The sequence below is a fragment of the Mustela nivalis genome (assembly GCF_964662115.1).
Source record: "Mustela nivalis genome assembly, chromosome: 10".
In the NCBI taxonomy this organism is placed as follows: domain Eukaryota; kingdom Metazoa; phylum Chordata; class Mammalia; order Carnivora; family Mustelidae; genus Mustela; species Mustela nivalis.
In genome coordinates, this window is record NC_139029.1 from 19,649,978 (window position 1) to 19,672,432 (window position 22,455).

Below are 22,455 nucleotides of genomic sequence, written 5' to 3' on the forward strand. Positions count from 1 at the left end.
ACAGGAAATGTTGGCCTACTGACCTAGAAAGCTTATAGGGTTCAGTATACCACTTCTTTCTCGAATTCAATCAAATCCTTTCTCATATGTGCCATATTCATTCATTCAGCAAACCATGGTCTACTATGCACCCAGAAACTGTTCCAGTCACTGAGGAATAGAGCAGTGAACAAGGCAAAGTCCCCTGCTCTCATGGAGATCAGACTGCTTTGATGGAGTGAGATAACAATTAAATACATAATTCTTTAGGCTCTTGTAGCCATCACTGCACCCAAGCCAAACTCACCTAAAAGGGCACACACATCACTGTATACACTACCCTCCACATAACTATGACTAAAGGTACTAAATAGTACTTATCATTCTGCCCATATACACATATATATGTCTCAACAAATAATATTTGATTGCAGATTTAAGAAACAAAAACAGCAGCAATAAAATTGCAACAAAACATACAAACTTAGAGGATCAAAGAAAACTCAAGCAGTCAATACTACTGATACATATCTGAAGACTATCTGCTCTCCAAATGCGAATGGCACATCCAACTGTTTTTGGATAGTCTCCACTCCTGTTCTGACAACGGAGCCATGAAATAATAGAAAAACAAAGCTTCTGAGAACCATGCCCCACTAGAGGTCCAATCAATAAATACGAAAAGAGGAGACTCAGTAGTTTCCTCATAGGTGTGTTTTAAAAAACCATGCCCCAGTAGAGGTCCAAATAATATAGTCAATATACACAGACAGCTTTAATCAGAAGACAGTGGTTATAGCACTGTGAGAGTCACAGCCAAATTAAATGACACTGCCCCAAAGCCAGAAGGTTGACCTAAAGGTTAGTGATATATAAAAGTTGGCGCAAGATTTACTTTCTACCCATGTCTTAACTTTATACATGTCTCCCTCTACCATCCTTGCCTACCTGGCTTTCAAGTTATTCAAAGCAAGATGAACTCTTTCTCACTCGAGCACCTTGGCAATGTTGCTTGCTCCGCCTGGATTGTTCTCCCTGGCCTGTCCCTCTTGCCCTCCCAGCATGATGGCTCATGCTCAGCACGTCCACTTCCTCAGAGGCATGCTCTCTGACCCCTCTATTAAAACTAACTCCTTGGGGTGCCTGAGTGGCTCAGTCAGTCAAGCATCTGACTTTTTTTTTTTTTTTTTAAGATTTTTTTTATTTATTTATCAGAGAGAGAGGGGGAGAGAGCGAGCACAGGCAGACAGAATGGCAGGCAGAGGCAGAGGGAGAAGCAGGCTCCCCGCTGAGCAAGGAGCCCGATGTGGGACTCGATCCCAGGACGCTGGGATCATGACCTGAGCTGAAGGCAGCTGCTTAACCAACTGAGCCACCCAGGCGTCCCAAGCATCTGACTTTTGACTCTGGCTCAGGTCATGATCTCAGGGTTGTGAGATCAAGCCCTGCACCAGGCTCCACACTCAGCATGGAGCCTGCTTAAGATCCTCTCTCTCCATCTCTCTCTCTCCCTCTGCCCCTCCCTCCAACGCCCCCACCCTTGCTTGCATGCTAATTTAAAAAAATTAAATTTAATTAAAAAAAAAAAACACAACTAATTCCTTGTTTTCCCAATCACAGCAATCTGGTTTTTTATTTTTTCTTTCTAAGAACTTTTCAAAATCTATTTAATTATTTACTTGCTTGTTTTCTGTTTCTTCCACTCATCTGTAAGCTCCAAGAAGGCAGAATCTTACTATCTTATTCTTATCTCCAACATCTAGCAAAATACCTGGCACAGAGCAGGTGATGCTCAGTAAACACTTGTGGGATTCACGTCTATCCTGCAGACAGGTATACTCCTGTGTAACTTGTGGGACTCAAGTATAGCATGTCAAGGTCATCAAAAACAAAAAAAAACCCTGAAAAACTGCATAGTCAAGAGAAGCGTAAGTAGACATGACAATTAAATGGAATGTGGTATTCTGGATGGAATCCTGGAACAAAAAAAAGGATATCAGGTAAAAACTAGGGAACTATGGGGGTGCCTGGGTGGCTCAGTGGGTTAAAGCCTCTGCGTTCGGCTCAGGTCATGATCCCAGGGTTCTGGGATCAAGCCCCGCATTGGGCTCTCTGCTCAGCGGGGAGCCTGCTTCCTCCTCTCTCTGCCTGCCTCTCTGCCTACTTGTAATCTCTGCCTGTGAATAAATAAATAAATAAAATCTTTAAAAAACAAAACAAAACAAAACAAAAAACTAAGGAACTATGAATAAACTATGGACTTAGGTAATAATAATAATAATAATAATAATAATAATAATAATAATGTACCAGTATGGGTTCATTAATTATAATAAATTCCATTCTAAATAAGACGTCAATAATAGGGGAAATTATATACAAGATGGGGGGGTATCTGTAACTCTCTGTACCATCTTCTCAATTTGTCTATAAATCTAAAACTAAACTAAAAACTAATGTCTATTTAAAAACAGAACAAAACAAAACTCAATGAAAGACTATAAAAAAAAGACTATCATGGGCTACCAACAAAATTAAGCACAAACACATTCATTAAAAGTCAAGATTACGTTAAAATTAGTTTTGAAATTTCTGAAATTAATTTTACCACTTAAATATTAACCACCTAAACCATCTCAACTGAAGAAAATAACCAGACACTGGGCCACATATTTATACTGTAGGAAAAGATTGATATAAAGCAGCCAGATCTACTTAACTGAAGGGCTTTCATAAGCATTGCATAAACTGAAGAAAGGGCTTTGATCAGAGTTGATCAAGCCAAAAGTATAACTTTTTTTTAGGTTGAAATTATACATTTTAAAGAAATTGCAGTATGTTGACACATATTACATTAGCTTCAAGTGTACAACATAGTGATTTGACAACTCTAGATAACTCTATATGTCAATTGTAGAATGCTTTGGGGTACGATGAGGAGACACTGCTATTTTGACCATTTTTCAAAAACTGACAGAATTCTTGCTTTTCTTCCGTGGAGGGACTGGATAGTTATACAGGGGGAACAGAGCAGCCCTGGACAGCCATTCACTATCCATACTAAGGAAAACTAAAGGTGGGAGAGAGGAGAGTGATATTGATAGCAGACAACCCAGGTAATTTGACTCTGCCAATACTCACATTTCATTTTAGCCAATTGTTTCAATTTGTATTCTATCAATGTTTCTTTAGAATAAAGGTAAAAATTAATAACTTGATGGTTACCTTCGGCCTTAAATTCTACCCTCTGCCAAAGTTCTAACGAACAACAAAATGTGCCAAGAGGTTAAAACCAGAAAAGGGAGGAAAAATAAACTTACTTGTTTGTCCGTAAAGGTTCTCTCTTATGGGAGAGCTGATATTGACATCATGATTTCAATACCGAAAATTATAAATATTGCACTCATGCTCTGAGGTCAGACTGCCCAGCTTACATCCTGACTTAATTATTTACTAACTGGTAAATGGAACAAGCAGAAGTAGTTCTTAATCATTTAAAATGAAAACAATTAAAACTGAGTAGCAAAATATTTTATTTACTATAATCTATATCAAAACACTTTTTTATCACCAAAGTTCGTATCTTAAGAGTACCTCAGACCAGTTTTTGCTGTCCCATCCTCACTCCTCTAGCATCCATTTTATGAGGAATAAAATTTTAAAGCTGGGAGAAATCAGGAGAAGGGAGGCAGATGAGAAGCCAGGAACATGGACATTAATTTCCAATCTGGAGCAATGACAAATTGCCTGTGTTAGATGTGGAAGGGCTGGGAATTAATCCCATAGTGCCTTCTGATTTTCTCTCTCTTTATTCCTAATAGTCCTGTCATAATTCTAACCTTTTAGAACAACAACTCAGGAAGGCAAAGATGTTCAGAGTTCAAGCTTTAAGGCAATGCTTTTTATCATGAAATAGAAACAAGACTAAACTTTTTGAGAAGGAAAAATGCTCTCACCAAGAAGCAGCAAGTGGGAGGTATGACAACACTGCAGCAAAAAAATGCAGCACACATCTCACTTCTGCCCTACCTGGACTTCCCATAAAAGAAATCAGCAAAGTTCTGCCCCAAGGGGAGTCTTCTGCTCATTTATAGGACAAAGTGCCACTGAGAACAGACTAAAACAAAATCAGACAGGTTTTCTGGACACCAACATGCAAAAGGAAAGGCTGAAGTTCTACAAATTACAATTCACATTTAAAGGCTAAACTACTTAGAAACCACAGTCCCGAATTCTGGGTGCCTAACACAAAAAGCATGCACAAGTGCAAATATCACCCCCTTCTGTTTTACAAGACAGTGCTCCTGTATTACCCAATTTGTTTGGAGATACAGATAGACTGAAAACAACAAAAACAACAATAATAAAACACACACAACCATGCCTATTTACCTTGAATGGGATAAGAATAATGTGCTGGGCTTGGCTGGCTTGTGGTTAACCCTGTAGTGCAGGTAAGAACACTGTGTTGACTTGGAGATGGAGTCTGAATTAAACCACTTTCAGGTTTCATACCTGGCCACAATGCACCTGAATCAGATAAATTGGACCGATTACAAACAATACACTGGGACTGAGGAGCATGGTTATGCTTTTAAATATCAGCCAGTAGGTTTAAAACCTAAATCTTAGAACAAAAGTAAATTTGCTTGTAAGAGAAAATTACTGATTGTCCCACTCCTAATATACCACAAGCAAATACAGTTTCAAAAACTGGGGAGTGGGGCCACAGAAACAAAAATCTTGTCAAAATCCCCAATAATGATATGTATATAAGTTCATTTCAATGGTTGAGGAAGATTGGTCGGGGTTCAGGAAAAAAAAGCTACTGACACCCAACTGGAGTGTTTATTGTACAGAGTGCCTGATGATCATGTACAGTGATAAATCATTTATCCATTGTCAAGGTGGGAGACATTCCACACAAGTTTAAAATTCACTTACCCATTAAACAAGCACCAAAACTTTCTAAAATGTATTGAGTACTTTTCTGCCTTCTTAAGCTGGTTATTTTATTACCTGTTTCTTCTGATTAAGGAAAGACATACTTGCTTATTTTTATAAATTAAAAATATTACAGAAATATATAACTTAGAAAAAATAAAGTCATATATAATCCCAGCATCCAGACTTAAGCACTATTAACAGTTTGCAGAAGTCACTTAGATTTCTTCTACATATTTACTAATCTTTTTTCTTTTTAATAAAAATGGGATATTATCCATACTGTTCATAATTTGCTTTTCCACATAATACCTGTGAAAGACATCTTCCCATGTCAGAACACATAAATTTCTCATACTGATAGATATCATAGCTGTTCACTTTTATTTTATTTTTATCACAATGCTCCTGAGTGACAATCTTTTTCAAATATATTTATATACTTTCCTGCCTTCTCTGCAGGAAGGAAATAGTGAATGTACCTTTAGATTTTCTCAGAATTACTGTCACAAAGATTAATAGTGTGCTGTGCTATATATATATATATTACAGAGACATCCCCAGAGGTACTGGGATATGTGAAGACATTTGCTTAGTACTAAATAGAACTCAGTTATAGATCTACATCATTTTAACTTTTTCTCTGTGACCTGTCACTTGACAATCTCTTGCTTCTCACTTTACCTCCTTGTTCATGTGCAGTAAACTAGGAAACCATAAACGAAGCTTTGCTTCTACACAACAGCCTAAGGATGTCCTTTATCGTGAACAGTTTTAGTGATAATTTTGGCTATGCAAAAATTTATCTATAAAAAATCTTAGGGGGTGCCTGTGTGGCTCAGTCAGTTAAGTGTCTGCCTTTGGCTCAGGTCATGATCCTAGGGTCCTGGGATCGAGGCCCACATCGTGCTTTTGGCTCAGCAGGGAATCTGCTTTTCCCTCCCTCTCTCTCAAATAAATAAATAAATATAATCTTAAAAAAAAAAAAAAAAATCTGGGCGCCTGGGTGGCTCAATGGGGTAAGCCGCTGCCTTCAGCTCAGGTCATGATCCCAGAGTCCTGGGATGGAGTCCCGTATCGGGCTCTCTGCTCAGCAGGGAGCCTGCTTCCTCCTCTCTCTCTCTGCCTGCCTCTCTGCCTACATGTAATCTCTGTCAAATAAATAAATAAAAATCTAAAAAAAAAAAAACAACTTACTGTCTGGTTGTTCACTGTGTTCTGAATAGCTATGGCTGGTGGATCAGGGTAGTTGAAGCTAACGGGTCCAAGAAGGTTCATCAATCACATTCCAGGTAAGAAATCAATACCAAGGTCAGCCACAGCTCCAAATTCAGTATTAACTCATTTCATTTACTTCTAATCTGATACTGAATTTATAGAAATATAATGCACCGACAATAGGGCCCTCTGCCTCACCAGGGCACTGAAATATCCAGGTAAACTCAGATCTGTAAAATTTGTGGATTACTAAGTGTAAGGGAGCTGCAAAAATCTCAAATCGACATGGGATGTGACAATCGCCTTGTCCCAAACTCTTAAAACATAAAAAAAAAAGTCATATTCTTTTCTTACCTATTAAACATATGAAATAACTTATTTGAGGAAAATGAAGAATTCCATCATCTACAGGATACATTTGGAGGGTTGGCCCCTGTTCTGTGCTTAGTTTATTATCATTATCACAGCTAAAGTCCTAACTAAACCTAAATTTCAACACTAAAAATATTTGGAAATATTATTTTTTAACAGTTATGTGAAATTTGAGTATCAGTGCCATGATTCTTTGTAGTTGAGTGTCATTTTAGCAAATTGCCATTTCAATGTCACAATAACTTTCAGATTTATTGTAATCGATGTGATTTTTTTTTTTCTAAATAGGTTTTGAATCTGAGGTGTTGGATCTGTGAACACATTCAGATTACACTGTACTAAAATACAATCTTATTCATGAGAATAGTATTCCCTGAAAATGTTTTGCCAGTCTCATTAGTTATATATTTCAGCTTCAAAATGCAAAATGTCTATGAACTGGACCTCCTTATAAGGCCAAAAACCAGAGCAAAGTGTCCAAGGCAAGTAGGAAAATGACTATAGTAGTTTTGAATGTTTTTGACCAGAAACAAGAAGTTGGTATTTAAAATTACAATTATTTCACGATGAAGATAAGAATAAAAGACCACAGGAACACTGCCTCTGGCATCACGGTAGCCTTGCTCTGAAAGCATGTAAGAATCTTCCTTTAAAAGTGAAGTCACAGGCAGCATGACCAAATGGTCTGACTATATAGCAATCCTGCCCATAGCAAAGATGAAACCAAACCCTGGTCTCCTGACTCCCAGTCCCCTGCTCTATCCCTACAACTACCAAGCTTATCCAGGCCTTTTAAGCACCAAGGGCCTGTTGTGGACAACAGCTGGTCTAACAGTGGCAAATGAAGCCAGTCTTTGAGCTCTATTCTCTTACTGCCCCACACTGGGGTCTTATCACAAACTCTACTCCTAAGTTTCTCCGCACAAATACTTCATCTTTGGTTAGTCACTAACCAAACTAATCTGAGCACTTCCATTTATAGAACTATATATCAGAGTAGTGGCTCTTTAGAGAAAAATTATTTTGGTTAGGAACTGAAGCACATGCCAATGCTCAGGAAAAAACACATGAAAAATATCTTGGTTTGTTGATTCAATAGCTCACTGGGATGAGCTATTACAAATACTAAATAATTAATCTGAGATTTCCCTGATTATAAAGTGAGTAGATGTATATTACAGAAAGTGAAGAAAACATAGAAAGTTTTAAAAAAAAGGTGCATAGTCTCCTTGCGCAGAAAAAAAATACAGGCAGTTCTTGCTTTTGTAGAGGACTGCGTTATCAGAAACTGGCACATAATGCAACTAAGTCCTTGCCTTGCATGGTTCCCTGATAACTGAGATCAAATCTATAATGCCTGTATAGCAATATGAGCATCTTTCTTCCAAATTATTCTTTATGTACATATTTTTTTAAAAAACACTAACTTGGCATATTATATTGTTTTTAGTTTTACATACTGCTTTAAAATTAATAATAAACTTTTCTCAAGATGCTGAATATTCTTTAAGAATGTGGAATTTATAAGAATATGATTTCTAACTTTCCCATTCTATAGATACACTGTAATTTAACACATGGTTTTCAATTTAAAATGTAGGCTGTTTCCAATCTTTTGCTGTTATAAATAATGTTGTGATGAGTATCTTATTTTGAAAATCTGTGGGTATCTCTAATTAGTTCCATAGGATAAATCCCTAGAAGTGAATTTGCTGGGGGAAATGGCATGAACGTCCTTGAGGTTTTAGTATTACCAAATCTCCAACTCACATTAGAGTTCTTTCAAAAGAAGCTGGAATAGTGGCAGCTAAGGTGATCTTTTATGAGCTCCTAAAAATAAATGGTGCCCCTTTCCTCCCACATGTTCACTGAGATCACTGGAAATTAACCCTCCATTCCTCTTTCTGCCGTTCCACTACATTTCTACAGAGCTCTTAAAAACAGCATGACCACTATTTCTTTACTTTTACATTATTCACATTATATGCAAGCATTACAGACTGCTCCCAGTACAGGCCTCCTAGATTTCCTCTAGTTTTTTCTCCTTTCATCAGGAGGAAGAATGTTTTTAAATTTCAAACTCAACTCTGAGACACAGACTAAATTTAGGAGCACTTCTGGAATTAAACAGATTCGGGTTTGATTCTAAACCCAGGTATTTCCTAATTGTATGACCTCAGGCTAATCACTTGATCCTTCTAAGCCTGTTTCCTCATCTATAAAAAGGGATAATGCTACTGCTTTTCCTGAGGGCTGTTCTAAGATTAAATAAGACAATAATGTAAAGTGTGAGGTACTTGTTCCCAGCATACTGCTTGGTATATAAAGCACTTCATAAACATTAGATATTAGAGATTTCCTGAAGCCCTGTTTACATCTGAAATGAAATAACAGACCAGCTAATCTAGTTTTAATGCTAATAAGCAGCACTAAGATAAAATTGCCAAATCTTCACAGGAAGAAACAGTATTTTCTACTTGAGTGAACACACTTTTTAAAAAACCAGCCATATCTATAATTTCCTTAATAAATTCTGAAAATATGCTACATTTTTCATTCACATTACCCCAACCTAAATCTCCTTCCAGTAAGCTTCATATATTACTTAAGAGTCAGATTTAGCTGATTCTCTTTCTCTGAAATACTGAGAGAGGAATTTATGAAACAAGTCTCCCTCACTCCCAAATATTAAACAAAACCAGATTAATAAAAGAGCCTGGTATTACCAATACTTCTTTACAATATAAACAGTTTCAACGTTTTTACCAAGGACCTATTATACAGAATTTTTTTTTCTTTAATACATGGCAAATGCAGTGATCATAAAAGATACCATAATATGCACATGGCACTGTGTTAGGTCTTCCATAATCTGAGATCAGAGATGTAATAAGAGTTTTACTCAATACTGAACAGCAGGAATGATCAACTGTTCGACAATGTCATAAAGAGCTCTGGGCTTGCTAACAATGAATTTCAACCAAAACAGAAGGTAAAAAACTAACATAAAAATACTTACTTTATACTTGCTAGCTTTTACTAGTCAGCTGTTGAAAAATTAACTTTAACATATGCAAAAAGATATAAGCACAAACATATTCACAGAAAGTTCCATTTCTAAAAGGATTACTCAGTCATGGCTGGTTAAATATATAACAAATTTAAGATTTTAGTATACGGGCGGATACTGACAGGCGTGGAGGTATGGACATACAAATGGGGGAACAAGAGCATTTCTGTTTGTCTTCTTTCATGAAGTTATCAACTACCAATACTGTAAGGGCCTATTTAGCCAGAGCGATTCCATCTGGTTAAACAGTGATTTTGTTGTTTATGCAGTAAAACTTAAACTGACCCTACCCGCCCCCTCTGCCCCCCACAAGGAACTTACTTAAAAGCAAGTCCGGGAAACCAGTAGAATATGGTCGACCAGTCCCTGATAACAGAGCCCAAATACAAGGGCAGGTCAGGTCAGGTGGAGGTAACAGAGCCCGAATGCAGGGATGAGTAGGGCCAGGTGGAGACATCCAATCAGTAAAGCGAGGATACTGTCTCCCTAGCTACTAAGGTGTGTGGGACCCGCCTTTTGGGCGCCAATCCTGACCAAGGTGATAGGCTAGTTCAAATAGCTACTATGGGGTGAACTGTAATTCAATTGGCCACCCATGTGTGACCTAGCATGACTGTGCAGTTTTCTCTGTGTGTTACAATCTCATTGGCCACCTGTGCGTGGCCAGGCTCAACCACATGGCCTTTGCTCTATAAAAGTTAGTCTGTGAGGCTGGGAGGGGTTGCCCTCTCTGTAAGAGGCGTCCTGAATGGTTGGTTTGATTCCCGATGCCCGGCGCAAAATAAAGCTTTGCTTGACTTTCCCTTTGTATCAGTCTCGTTCCTTTGATTACAGACCCATCACTATCATTAAAACACGACCTCCCATTTTATTTCTAGTAGTTACCAGGAGCCAAGGCATATTAACAAGCCTAAAACTAAGAGAGCTGTCACTGTCACAAGGGACTAGTCAAATGGGCCAGGTAAAGCAAGAATGTAGAAACCAAAAGCAGGCAACACCCCAATACATCAAGAATCTGTGGCGATCTGTTGAGAATTTCTTTCTAATTTCCAGTTAGTTTCAGTAAAGGCTACAGAGATAAAATTTTATTAACATGTTGCATATGTGAAAATAATACAGTACTCACTCAACTTTCTAACATTGGTTCTAGGAAACCAGGGAAGAGACAACAAAGCATACTGCAAATATCTATCAATTTACACAAAGAAAAATCAGCACAGATATTAAGTGCTCCCAGAGTCTCAAACTGACTTCCAGTAAATCAATCTAATTCACAGTTCACGTCCAACATACCTAAAACTATAGAACAAACTACGCACAAAGATAGGGCTATATAAAATTGGGGATTCTCCTCGTTCTAAGATAACTTGTTAGTTCAGCAGAGCAACAACTGATCAGTTTAAGGCAGAGGGAGAAAAAGAGAGGGAAAAACTGACCAAAAAAAAAGGGAGAGTACACTATAAGGCATACTCTATCTGGATATTTAGATTACCAAGTTTTAGCATGAAAATCAGTCATCACAAAATATACTTATTATGCTTATCTAACCATGGTAATGTGTTTTGTATAAAGAAAGTAACAGTAATTCCTCAAAGAGTTTCTCCCAACACTTAAAGATTCCAAGCTTTACAGTCGAGATTTAGTACCTTTCTGGAAACAGCTAAATTTTGGCAGATACACAAATGAGCATTAAAAGTTATGCTTTTATTGAATATGCATCAAATATACTGTTGGAAAGTTGCACACCCAACATCTATCACACTTGTAACTGAGTAGATATTCTATAAAGAACAACCCATCATCTTTCAGCTTTCTAATTAGCCATACTTGGTATCTGGAGAAAGATCGAAGTTTCTAGGGGATAAAATCAACACTCTTAGAAACTGCTTATAATAGAATGCCTTACCGAAAGGAGGTAGTCCATATGTTTGGATTGCCTGAGGGTAGACAGCATAGGGTTGAGACTGCTGTAGTGTCTGGTACGGAGTCTGCCCAGGGTAAGCAGTTTCCGACACAGGAACTGAGAGGATATGTGCATAAGGTCTATAAAAGTTCAAGAAAATAAAAACTTTCATATGTGATTTATTTTTAATAAGAAATAGAGGGAAGAGCTAATAACACTAAAAGCAAAAAATCAGCAATGAGGAGACTAACCTTCCACATAAAATGTCTCTTACTGTGGTCAGAAAGTAGAATTAATTTTTCCCTTCCAAGTTGTACTATCACTTAAGAAACATCTTTATGGGAAATTAAATAGTTCCAAGTATCCTCCCAACGTCCAATCACTATGCTACAACCATCTGTAATATGCTACATGCAAAGTTGTAGATAAAATTTATCTACATGTACATGAACCCCTAAAGTAACAAAACTGGACAGAATGGGACTCACAATTGGCTCTTATTCTTCACCCAGCCCTCTGGGACAAACAAGTTCTAAGAGAGAGAGTAGGACTTGAGAGAGGGGTTAGGCTGGTAGAAAAAAGGCAAGGAACCACTACACATCAAAGAACGGGGAGTAGCGGTGGGCCCCAATATTCCCAGATCAAGCCTACAAATCAGGGGCCAGATAATAAAATCTGAGAAGTCCCAGACAGGACTCAGAATCTTCCCACTGATGTTTAAGCCAGAATATACTGTCACTAGTTGCAGCCAACCACATCAGGTTTAGCTAGGGAATTCGAATTCAGCAGTGAAACTTCTGGGACTTTAGCTAGAGGACCCGGTCATTTCATCCGTGCAATAAAATGGTCCCACATTTTGTGCACTGAATTTTTAGATACCAGTTATTTTATTTGGTGAGTTATGCTGTACTTACAATGCAAGTGTTTTGTGTACCACATAAATCTGAACAATAAAATACTGCGAGGAAGGAGAAAACATTTTTTTTCAGCTTTGGGGGAAAGGAAAATGAAGGAAGGCTATAAAGAAGCAGTATGTGAGCTGAGCAGATAAGATTTGCAGAAATGGGAAAGAAAGGGCATCCAAGGAAAAGAGAAAAACTCTGGTAAAGGTACAGAGGAAGGCAAACAAGGGCTTAAGCCTATAAGGAGCAAAGATTATATTAAAGGACATACATGAAGTGAAGGGGAGTAGCAAAAGAAGGAAAGACAGCAAAGACCTTGAATTCCAGGCTGAGTTCAGACCAATCTGCAACAATCGGGAGCCACTAAAATTGTTGAGCAAAGAGTGACAAGATCAGAGCTGTTCTTGAATAAAGATTAATTTGACACTGCTTTATAAAATGGGTTAGAAGGGGGGAAAAGTTGAAGTAGAGGTCCAGTTAAAAAATAGCTATAATGCAATGATTCACATAAGTGCTAAAGAGGTCTGAATTAAGACTGAATGCATAGCTAATAAGGAGTCCTGAATGCAACAGGTATGTAAATTATTTTTTGAATAGTCAGATGAATTTGAAATATGCCTCATGTTCACATCGTTCTTCTTATCCAGATCTGAACCAAGAAATAACTCAGGTCATAACTGTTAATCAACTCACATGGGAAAAATTTAAAATCTTGGTGACTTCAAATGGATTGATCTCCAGATATGTTAAAGATCATAATATCCTTTTTTCCTGTAGAGTTTTTATAACTCAAAGTTATTTTCTTATTTCCTTCATAATGATCTCAGAGAATAGGTTCAGTCATTTCACAGAAGGAAATCATGTGCAAATGACTGGGTCAAAGATGCTATTATTGTTAAATATCAGATGAGAATTTGGATAACTCATTGAATTAATCTTTTTAGTTCTTTGTTAACTGATGAAAAATTCAAAAGGTATAAACGAGCACAAAAAGGGGGGAAAATGCCAGTTTTTTATGAACAGTACCATAGGTATCAGTCACCTCTGTTACCAATTCCTTCATGTGTTCTGCCTATGTAAGCACCTGGGCATACATCCAACCTCAATAAATACACTCATATGTATCTATCAATGTATGTACAGGTTCACTCTTTATCAACAGATGGTTGGTAGTTTGGCATACACCCAGTTCTGTACTGCTCATCTTGGAGATGATTAGCTTATGGATCTTAAATGCTGATCTTACCTGTTGAAGGCCCAAAGCACGTTGCCTTTCAGTGACTTCAACCTGCTAAGCCTAACTTCAAGCCTAAATTCTACTTTGAGGACATTCCTAAAGCAAGAAACTGAACATAGAATAGGTGGAGAAGTCCCACTAGGAGGCTGGCTTGAGCTGTGTTACTGATCTAGCAAGGCAGAGGAAAGAGAGAATGATCAGAGGTCAATCAGTGATACGCTTTGATCACGAATATTTCTCATTTTCAGTGGCCATTCTTTTACAGCAAACTCCTGTGTAACAGTTATCTATTCCAGGCAACCATCTACTTTTTAAAAGCATGTAACAGAGACTCTACATTTAGAGGGAATAAAAAAATTGGAGTAGGGTCAGAAAACATGAGAGGTGAAATGAAGTTAAAATGTCGACTTACTAAGTTAAATATCAAACTAAATTTTGAAATGAACCTAGAGAAAAGGCATATAGATTTTTGAAATAATTATTGAACTTACTTTGCAGAATACATTTGTGAGGTATAATCATTGGATGAGCGAGGGATGTAATCGGTGCATGTCATAACTGAAAGAAAGATATCATCAGGTAAAAAGTTAGAACATTTCAAAAATGAAATGAGAAAAATTGCATATCTCACTGTAGTCTTTCAAACTAAATAACAGATTACAGACGGCACCTGAGAAATTTAAAAAGACTATGCAGTAGAAAATCCCTCTCTCTTATAGTAATGGGTTTAGAGACTTTTAGAGACAGTAGAAGAAGCCAGAATGTGGGGGGTTTGGGGAAGAGCTGAAGGTTAGTACTAGTTGATCTCTATCTTTATCTGTCACTGATCTAAAGTCACAGATGAAGCAACACCCTAAGCTTTCACTGTGCTCAGAGGCAAACTTAAAAACCAAGATCCATATCTGAGAAATTGCATTATATTTCTTTAGCTTATTCATTCTCTGGGTGTTTCCACTCATCTGAGTAAAAAGCTATAAGAATGATTTGCAGGAAGACAGATTTGGGGTGGGAGTACCCAGTTTTATTAGAAAATTTTTGCTACTGCTATTACAGTGCAGCAAAAGATGCAAGAACACTTCCATACCACTACTTTTTCAGCTTTGTGGTGAAGGCTTTCAAGTCTGGCAAAGCAAAGACACAGATCTGAGGAACTGATGTGATGCTGCTCTGATGAACCATCAAGTAAAGAGACTTTCACAGCTAGGGTCCTCTTGACACCTATAACTTTATCTGAAATAGCTCCTGAGAAGGCTTCACCCTCATGATTTCATCTGTAAATATTCAACTCAAGTCTGATGGGTAGCCAAATCCTATTCATTACGCACTATTTCAGTCCATTCTGTAGACAGAGTTGTATCATAAAGAACTTATACCAGATCCCTGAATTGTCCAAGAACTTCCTTCAGCATCTGAGAAGGAGGTTGTGGTTGTTCTACTATTAGTCGGGTTTTAGAGTAAACCAACTAACTTTACTTCTAGCTGGGTTTCCTGAGTATCTGAACTAAAAAGGGAACTCTGGTCAAGAGCACCTAAGCTGCCAGCAATTCATGGCCAATAGTAAGACAAATCGATATCTTGTCCACTGCCATTGTTCAAGGTCTTTAAAAATAATTACTGGAAATCTGTAGATCACATTCATCCATAATAATTTTGACAAAAATGAAAGAGATCTCAATTAGGTCTAAAGGGTCTTCACATCCATCACAGAAAACATACCTTCATTTGGATTCTGTGTGACGGTTCCTTCCCTGCTGACAACTACTTAAAAAAAAAAAAAAAAAAAAAACCCAAACCCTTCTCCTCTGATTTAATTTGAGAAGAGATTGACAAAACATCCTAGGAGATTTAGACCAATATTTACTGCTTTGTAGAATGAATAAGGCTTTATTTTTGCAGTACTTAGGAACCGTGAAAGGATTATAAACAGTCAAGGCATAATCTGCTGTAATATTAGAATAGCAGCAGTGGAGATGAGGCACAACCTTGAAATACATTCTGAAGGTAAAGCAGGACATTCTGACGGATCTCTATGTAAGGACTGAGGAAAACAGGGGAATATGGGATAATTTCAAGCTTGAGCAATGGGAGGGATAGTGAAACCCCTTCCTAAAGATGGGGCAATTTGGGAAAAGAAGAGATTTGATGGGGCTAATCCTTTTTTAAAAAGGATTTTATTTATTTGTCAGAGAGCGAAAGACAGCCCTCATGTCCACATAAGCAGAGAGAGCAGCAGGCAGAGGGAGAGGAACTTGATCCTAGGACCCTGGGATCATGACCTAAGCTGAAGGCAGACGTTTAATCCACTGAGCCACCCAGGTGTCCCAAAAGCTTTCCCATATTTTAAGTATGACTTTCCTTTCAGAAATCTAAGTTGTGGTGTCAAACAGGCAGGTGGATACACAAATGAAATCAGGGTAGAAGTCAAACTGGAAATTTAAATTTGGAATTCATCAACCATGTATACAATATTTAAAGTAACACAGTGGATGAGAGGATGCAGAAAGAGGAAAGAATGCTGGACTAGAAATAAATCCTGAGGCCTAACATTCAGAGTTCAGGCAGAGGAAGAAGGGCCAACAGAAGAGAAAGGTGGGAGGAAAAGTGGTGAGAGGCAGGCTATGAGAAGAAACGTTCACTAGAACTAGTCCTCTCAGAGTAACTGCAAGTAACTAATGACCTCGAGAGGAGCAATTCAGTGGAAGAGTGGTGACCGAAGTTAAACTTGAGAGGACTGAATAATGAATGGGAGGCAAGAAAACAAGAAAGCGCAACTCTTTCCAGAAGTTCCAATGGGTCATGGAACAGAGGTGGAGAATGTGGAGCCAAAGGAGGGTTTTGTTTCTGTTTAAAGATGGCAAATACTGTGTCATGTCTCTTTACTGACAGGAAGGATTAAGAAGAGAAGAAGAATTTGATGACACAGGCATGGTCTGTCAAAGCCTTTGGGGAAGGTGAGAAAGGGTTAGATGTGGAGCCCAAATAAAAGGTCTTACCGTTGACAGGAGCACTATTTCTACAGACTAGGACTATTTTAGTCCCGATAAGAATGAAGCAAGAAAGGGGCACCGGGGTGGCTCAGTGGGTTAGGGCCTCTGCCTTCGGCTCCGGTCATGATCCCAGGGTCCTGAGATCGAGCCCTGCATCGGGCTCTCTGCTCGGCGGGGAGCCTGCTTCTACCTCTCTCTCTCTCTGCCTGCCTCTCAGCCTACTTGTTATCTCTGTCAAATAAATAAATAAAATCTTTAAAAAAAAAAAAAAGAATGAAGCAAGAAAACATGGGTACAAACACAGGTAGGCTTAAAGATTTGGTGGTGGTGAGAGGATAAGGGTTTTTTTTTTGTCTGATAACTTCTATTTGCAATGGAGCCATCGGTTAAGAATGAAGAAAGGTGAGTGAGGATATGGTATTCTGTGAAATATCAAAAGGTAAAATTCATTAGCAAAATGTAGTAGGATTTCCAAACATGCTAGGGGCCTATTTGAGGCCTGGTGAGTCAGCCAGGTAGATAATTTATCCAATAATGTTTAGCTATGTGAATGCACTTAAAGGGAAGATGGAGAGTTGTATTAAATTAGGACGGGGGTTTAGCAAGGAGAGTACAAGAGGCAAAGGTTTTGAAGGTATTTGTAAGGAACAATTATAATAAAGAGCCATAGAATCCATACAGAGTGAAAAGGGACATAAAGGCAGACAGATATGATGACAAGTATTGGATAGGTCATTTACATGGATTTCGAAATCACCAAGAATAGTAAGAGTATGGATGGAGAAGAAAACAAAGAAGACCTAGTCTTTAAAGAGCAAAATGGCTAGTAGTTCAGTTTAGGGTAAAAAGAAAGGCAAGGGAGGCATAAATATGTACTTCAAAGGAACTGGAGTTTTCAAAGGGAAAAAAGGGAAAGAAATATCTGGAAGGAGCAAGAAGACTCAACTTACTTCCTGGCCCTGGAATATACAAAAAAATAGGTTTTTTTTCTTGGGGATGAGTGGGACATCAAAAAAAAAAAATCAGACTTTTCACGGATTAGAGCAGTTTCCACAGTATGGGCAGTTTCTCATATGCATCAGAATCACCTATCTTCTTACACATTCCAATCCATATCAGATCTATTGAATGATAATCTCTGAAAATGAGGCCAAAATTCTACATTATAAACAAGCATTCCAGATTCTTAAGTACACTAAGAGCTGGAGAACCACTAGACTAGTACCTTTGAGGAAATAATATACATAGTTCAAGATATACTATTTCCTTCCTTTTTTTTTTTTAAGACATCATTTTCTAATACATGAAAGTATGTCAAGTTAAGCATAACCACCTTAAGAGAAGAAAAAAATCCCCTAAACAAGTGTCTTTTTAAAAAGTGTCTTATACAAATTTATTCTTTTAAAGTACGTGGTAAAATATGGAGGGGCACTGATACTTAATTTCAGGGATGACTATTTGTCCTATGGAGGGAACCTGGGGACATATGTGGGTATGCTAGAGAAAACTTACATCTTCGCAAACAAACAAACAAACAAACAAAAAAACCCAACCAAACAAACCCAGAACACTCTATAAAATTTTGTCCATTATAAATTTATCTTTTCTATAGGAGAAAGCAGGTTGGTAAGTGGAGGATGTATCTTATTGGGGTGGGTCTCCCCCAGCGTCCAGTATCAATTCTGGGCTCCTTTTTTTTTTTGAAGATTTTATTTATTTATTTGTCAGAGAGAGAGATAGAGAGCACAAGCAGGGGGCACAGAAGGCTGAGGGAGAAGCGGGCTCCCTGCTGAGCAAGGAGCCAGATGTGGGACTCGATCCCAGGACCCTGGGATCATGACCCAAACCACAGGCAGATGTGTAACCAATTGAGCCACCCAGGCACCCTTCCATTTGGGGCTCTTAAGGGGATTACTTTTCTTTTTGGCACAGATGGATAGGTAGAGTCATTTGGTTGTTAGAAAGGTAGAGAAACAGCAATGTCTTTGGAGGAGCAGTCAGAGGTTGGCCCAGAAACTTTTCTGATTGCGAGTAAGGCAATATTACTTCCAGAACATCAACTTCAAAACAAAACAAAAATAAAATCACCAAGTGTGACTCCTCAGGTAAATGGATTCCGTGCGATTTTCTTCCTCAGCTGGTATGTCAAATATATGAGAACACAAGGATGAAAACACACACACACACACACACACACACGGACACAGACACGGACATGGACAGGAAAGGCTTCTGGATATAAGGAACAAACAAGGCAATCAGTGAAAACCAATTATAAAAGAACAGCATCATCCATTTATAAGAATACCTCTTTCATCATGCACAGAATACAGTACTTACTTTCCTCTGACATGGTAAGGTTTGAAGCAAGGCTTGAAGTTTCAGGTTTCTGATCACTGACTTCAGGGCTGCTCACTTGACTGAGAGAACCAAAATGAAAACATTAGCCCCTCATGGACTTGATGTGTTGCTAAAAGTGATTTCATCAAACTCATTTCTCTTCCTGTGCTACACAAGTAAGAGGCAAAGTAAGTCTTCATGGTATCATTATTGGTTTTTAGCGGCTACCTGAAGAAGTAGGGCTGGGGCTGGTACCTTCAGCATTTCACTCTTCTTTCTCATATCACTCCTGTTTTCCTATCACTCAGAAATTCCAGCTAAGTCAGAGACAAGTCAGAGTTTTTCTAAAGAACTTGGGGTAAAAACAAAAAACAAAAAATAAGAAAACAAACCAAACTTCGCTGTTACTTTGTTTCCAAAGTTCCAGAGTAAAATGGGGAGATTCCTGATTTCAGACAGTGGTTCTCATAGTTACTTGAGAATTTTTTTCAAATTATACATGCTTGCTTCCAAGAAGGGGGTCCTGAACCTTAAAATGGCTCATTCTATTATATTTCTCTTTTTATCCAATTAAAAAAATTTTTTTAAAAATTTTATTCATTTATTTGATAGAAAGAGATCACAAGCAGGCAGAGAGGCAGGCAGAGAGAGAGGAAGGGAGGCAGGCTCCCTGCCCAGCAGAGAGCCCGACTCGGGGTTCGATCCTACGACCCTGGGATCATGACCTGAGCCGAAGGCAGAGGCTTTAACCCACTGAGCCACCCAGGCTCCCCATTCAATTAAAATTTTTTTTTTAAATTTGCTATCATATCTCCTGAGCAGTATCTTTTTTTAAGTTATAAGGAGAATTCAGATAAATTACAAAAGGTAAATCACATAAACTGGGAGAACAAATCATTAGGTTAGACACTTGAATGGCAAAATTCTCACTGAAATTCTGGAATGGAGATTTTACTAACTTTCACCCCTCACAGTGTCCTCCCTCTTCCTTTCTACTCTCCAGTTATTCTCTCAGTTACCAGCATAGCATAGTGGCCAGATTGCTTGCATTCATGTTACACTCTGCCAAAATTAGCTTAAAGACTTTGAGCTAAACTTCTTTGTATCCCGCTTTCAACTGTCAAAGAGGGACAATAACAGAGCCTAACACATAGGGCTGTTACATGGATTAGTGAGTTAATATATGAAAAGTACTTAGAGACTAGAAGAGAGTAAATGTAATATAACCATAGCCATTATTATTGTATTATAACTTCACCCCAGCCCAAGCATCCTTCCCACATTCATTTCCCTTAGAAAGAAATCTGCTCTGCTATTTTATACTCTAGGGAGAAATGGACAACACCATACCAGAGACTCCACATATCTTCAAAGATGAGATTAATAAAAGGTAAGAGTAGGTTCTACACAGCAAAATTTTTAAAAGAAATGTTACTTACATAAAAAGTACACAGCATCAAAATCCTTAAAGCTCTCATATTTTTTCTGAATGGACCTCAAACATTCAAATAAGAAATCAAGACCCCCCCCCCCGGTATATTCTGAATTTTCAAACAGTTTTTCCTCAGATATAATCACCTTTTATTTTTTTAATGTTTACTTATTTACTTTAGCAATCATTACACCCAGCAGGGATTTGAGCTCATAACTCCGAGATCAAGAGTTGCATGCTCATCTGACTGAGCCAGCCAGGTGTCCCTATAATTAACTTTTATTTTTCTTTCTTTCTTTCTTTCTTTCTTTCTTTCTTTCTTTTTTTTAAGATTTTATTTATTTTTTTGACAGCGACACAGGAGAGAGGGAACACAAGCTAGGGGAGGGGGAGAGTGAGAAGTCTCCCCGCTGAGCAAGGAGCCCGATGTGGGGCTCGATTCCAGGACCCTGAGATCATGACCTGAGCCCAAGGCAGACGTTTAAGGACTGAGACACCCAGATGCCCCTTATTTTTCTTAAGTAGGCTCCATGCCCAATCTGGGGTGTGAACTCATGAACCTGAGATCAAGAGTCACATGCTCTACCAACTGAGCCAGCTAGGCACCTCTGTAATTAATTTTTAAAGCTAAATCCCCAGATGAAGTTTATCTATTTACTGAAATGCCTGTATTTTTGGATAGCATTTAATGTACTAACCAAGATGTGACTATGAGAATTGAAGAGTAAGGGGAAGAAATCAGACTGACTAGTTATATCCATGTTTCCCAAACTTGTCTATTATTATAATTACCTGAATAATTGGTAAAAATACAGACTTCTAGTCATGCCTACTTAAACAAGATTACCAGGAGATGGGTATAAAACTAGACAAGAACTTCATATTCCAACTACAATGGCTGTTTTGTCTCCTATGTATACCTGGATAAGTCTGGGGTTCACTGTTATACCCACTGATGAAAGACTATTTCTAGTAACTTAGAAGTTACTAGTAACTTAGAAGGTCTATTTGTATAATCTGGTATACAATGGTATAAAGACCTATGGTCCTAGAATCTTATGTTATAGCAAAATCCCCTACATATTCAACTAAGTGTTTAGAGATTCAATAGAAGCAAGAGTGCTAATGGGGCACCTAGGTGGCTCAGTCTGTTTAGTGTCCGACTCTTGATTTCAAGAGAATATTGTAGAGAAGCAGATAAATGGGTAGATTTGGTCAAAATAGAAATAGATAAATGGGTAGATTTGGTCTAATCAAATTTGGTAGATTTGGTGACAGGCAAACAAGGCAGTATTGAACTGTTTCTAATTTTTCTTTGAATTAGGGAGAGCAAGATCCCCAGCTGAGTGGATGGGAACAGAGTGGAGGGGAGGGGAGATGAAAGGAAGGGGAGAAACCAGGAGGTGAGGAGGAAGGGAAGGGAAGAAAGTTAATTTTAGAGGCTAGGGAATAAAACACACCGGGAAGGGTGGACGGACCACCAAGAATCTTTAAGTGCCTGTCTGAGATGTAATTATAAATGAAAACAGATCAGGACCGTTTTGTGTTTTTCCATCACAAAGTTCGGGTGATTGGAAATAAGCATGGAATGGGTGGATAGTTGGCTTTGCGGTTTTGCTAAGAAGCATGCCACAGGGGAAAAGGAGAAGTTAAAAGGAGAAGTCCCTCACAAAATGTTTGTCAGGGACTGATTAAATTAATAGATCTTATCATTTAAACAGCATAAGAAAGATACGGAAGTTTTTTTTTATGGGAGGGGTCAATGCTTAAGAGTGAAAATATGACAGCTCATGTAATGGGAAGTGCATAGGAAGATATCATATGGGAGTATGGGAGTAGCTACATGAGCTAGAATGCAGTGTGTGGTACTAAAATAGTCAGATTCTGGAAATTAAGATATCAGAGGTGATGTAATTACTAGTTCACAGACAAACAAAAGGAATTAAGAACTGGAGAAAGCAGAAAACAATGGCATTGCAGAAGTGAGAGCATGAGGTGCAAAGAAGCTACCTCTTATCCAAGAGGGAGTAGAGCTAATGACTAAGGCATCCCATATTCATTTGGTAATTGA

The 22,455-nt window shown here is 38.1% G+C and overlaps 2 protein-coding genes across 5 annotated transcripts in view; both read right to left on the reverse strand.

Moving 5' to 3' along the window:
- WASF2 (WASP family member 2) overlaps positions 1 to 22,455 on the reverse strand; it is a 937,387-nt gene that overhangs the window by 399,649 nt on the left and 515,283 nt on the right. The window lies entirely within an intron of this gene.
- EYA3 (EYA transcriptional coactivator and phosphatase 3) overlaps positions 1 to 22,455 on the reverse strand; it is a 108,366-nt gene that overhangs the window by 37,423 nt on the left and 48,488 nt on the right. Inside the window, exons 4-7 of one of the 2 annotated variants that reach the window (XM_082684818.1) lie at positions 18,953 to 19,032; positions 14,117 to 14,183; positions 11,490 to 11,626; positions 4,372 to 4,509 (exon numbers count right to left, since the gene is read on the reverse strand). In XM_082684818.1, coding sequence (XP_082540944.1) covers positions 4,372 to 4,509; positions 11,490 to 11,626; positions 14,117 to 14,183; positions 18,953 to 19,032 — 422 coding nt within the window. The remainder of the gene's footprint in view (positions 1 to 4,371; positions 4,510 to 11,489; positions 11,627 to 14,116; positions 14,184 to 18,952; positions 19,033 to 22,455) is intronic. The other variant, XM_082684819.1, reaches the window with a different exon arrangement.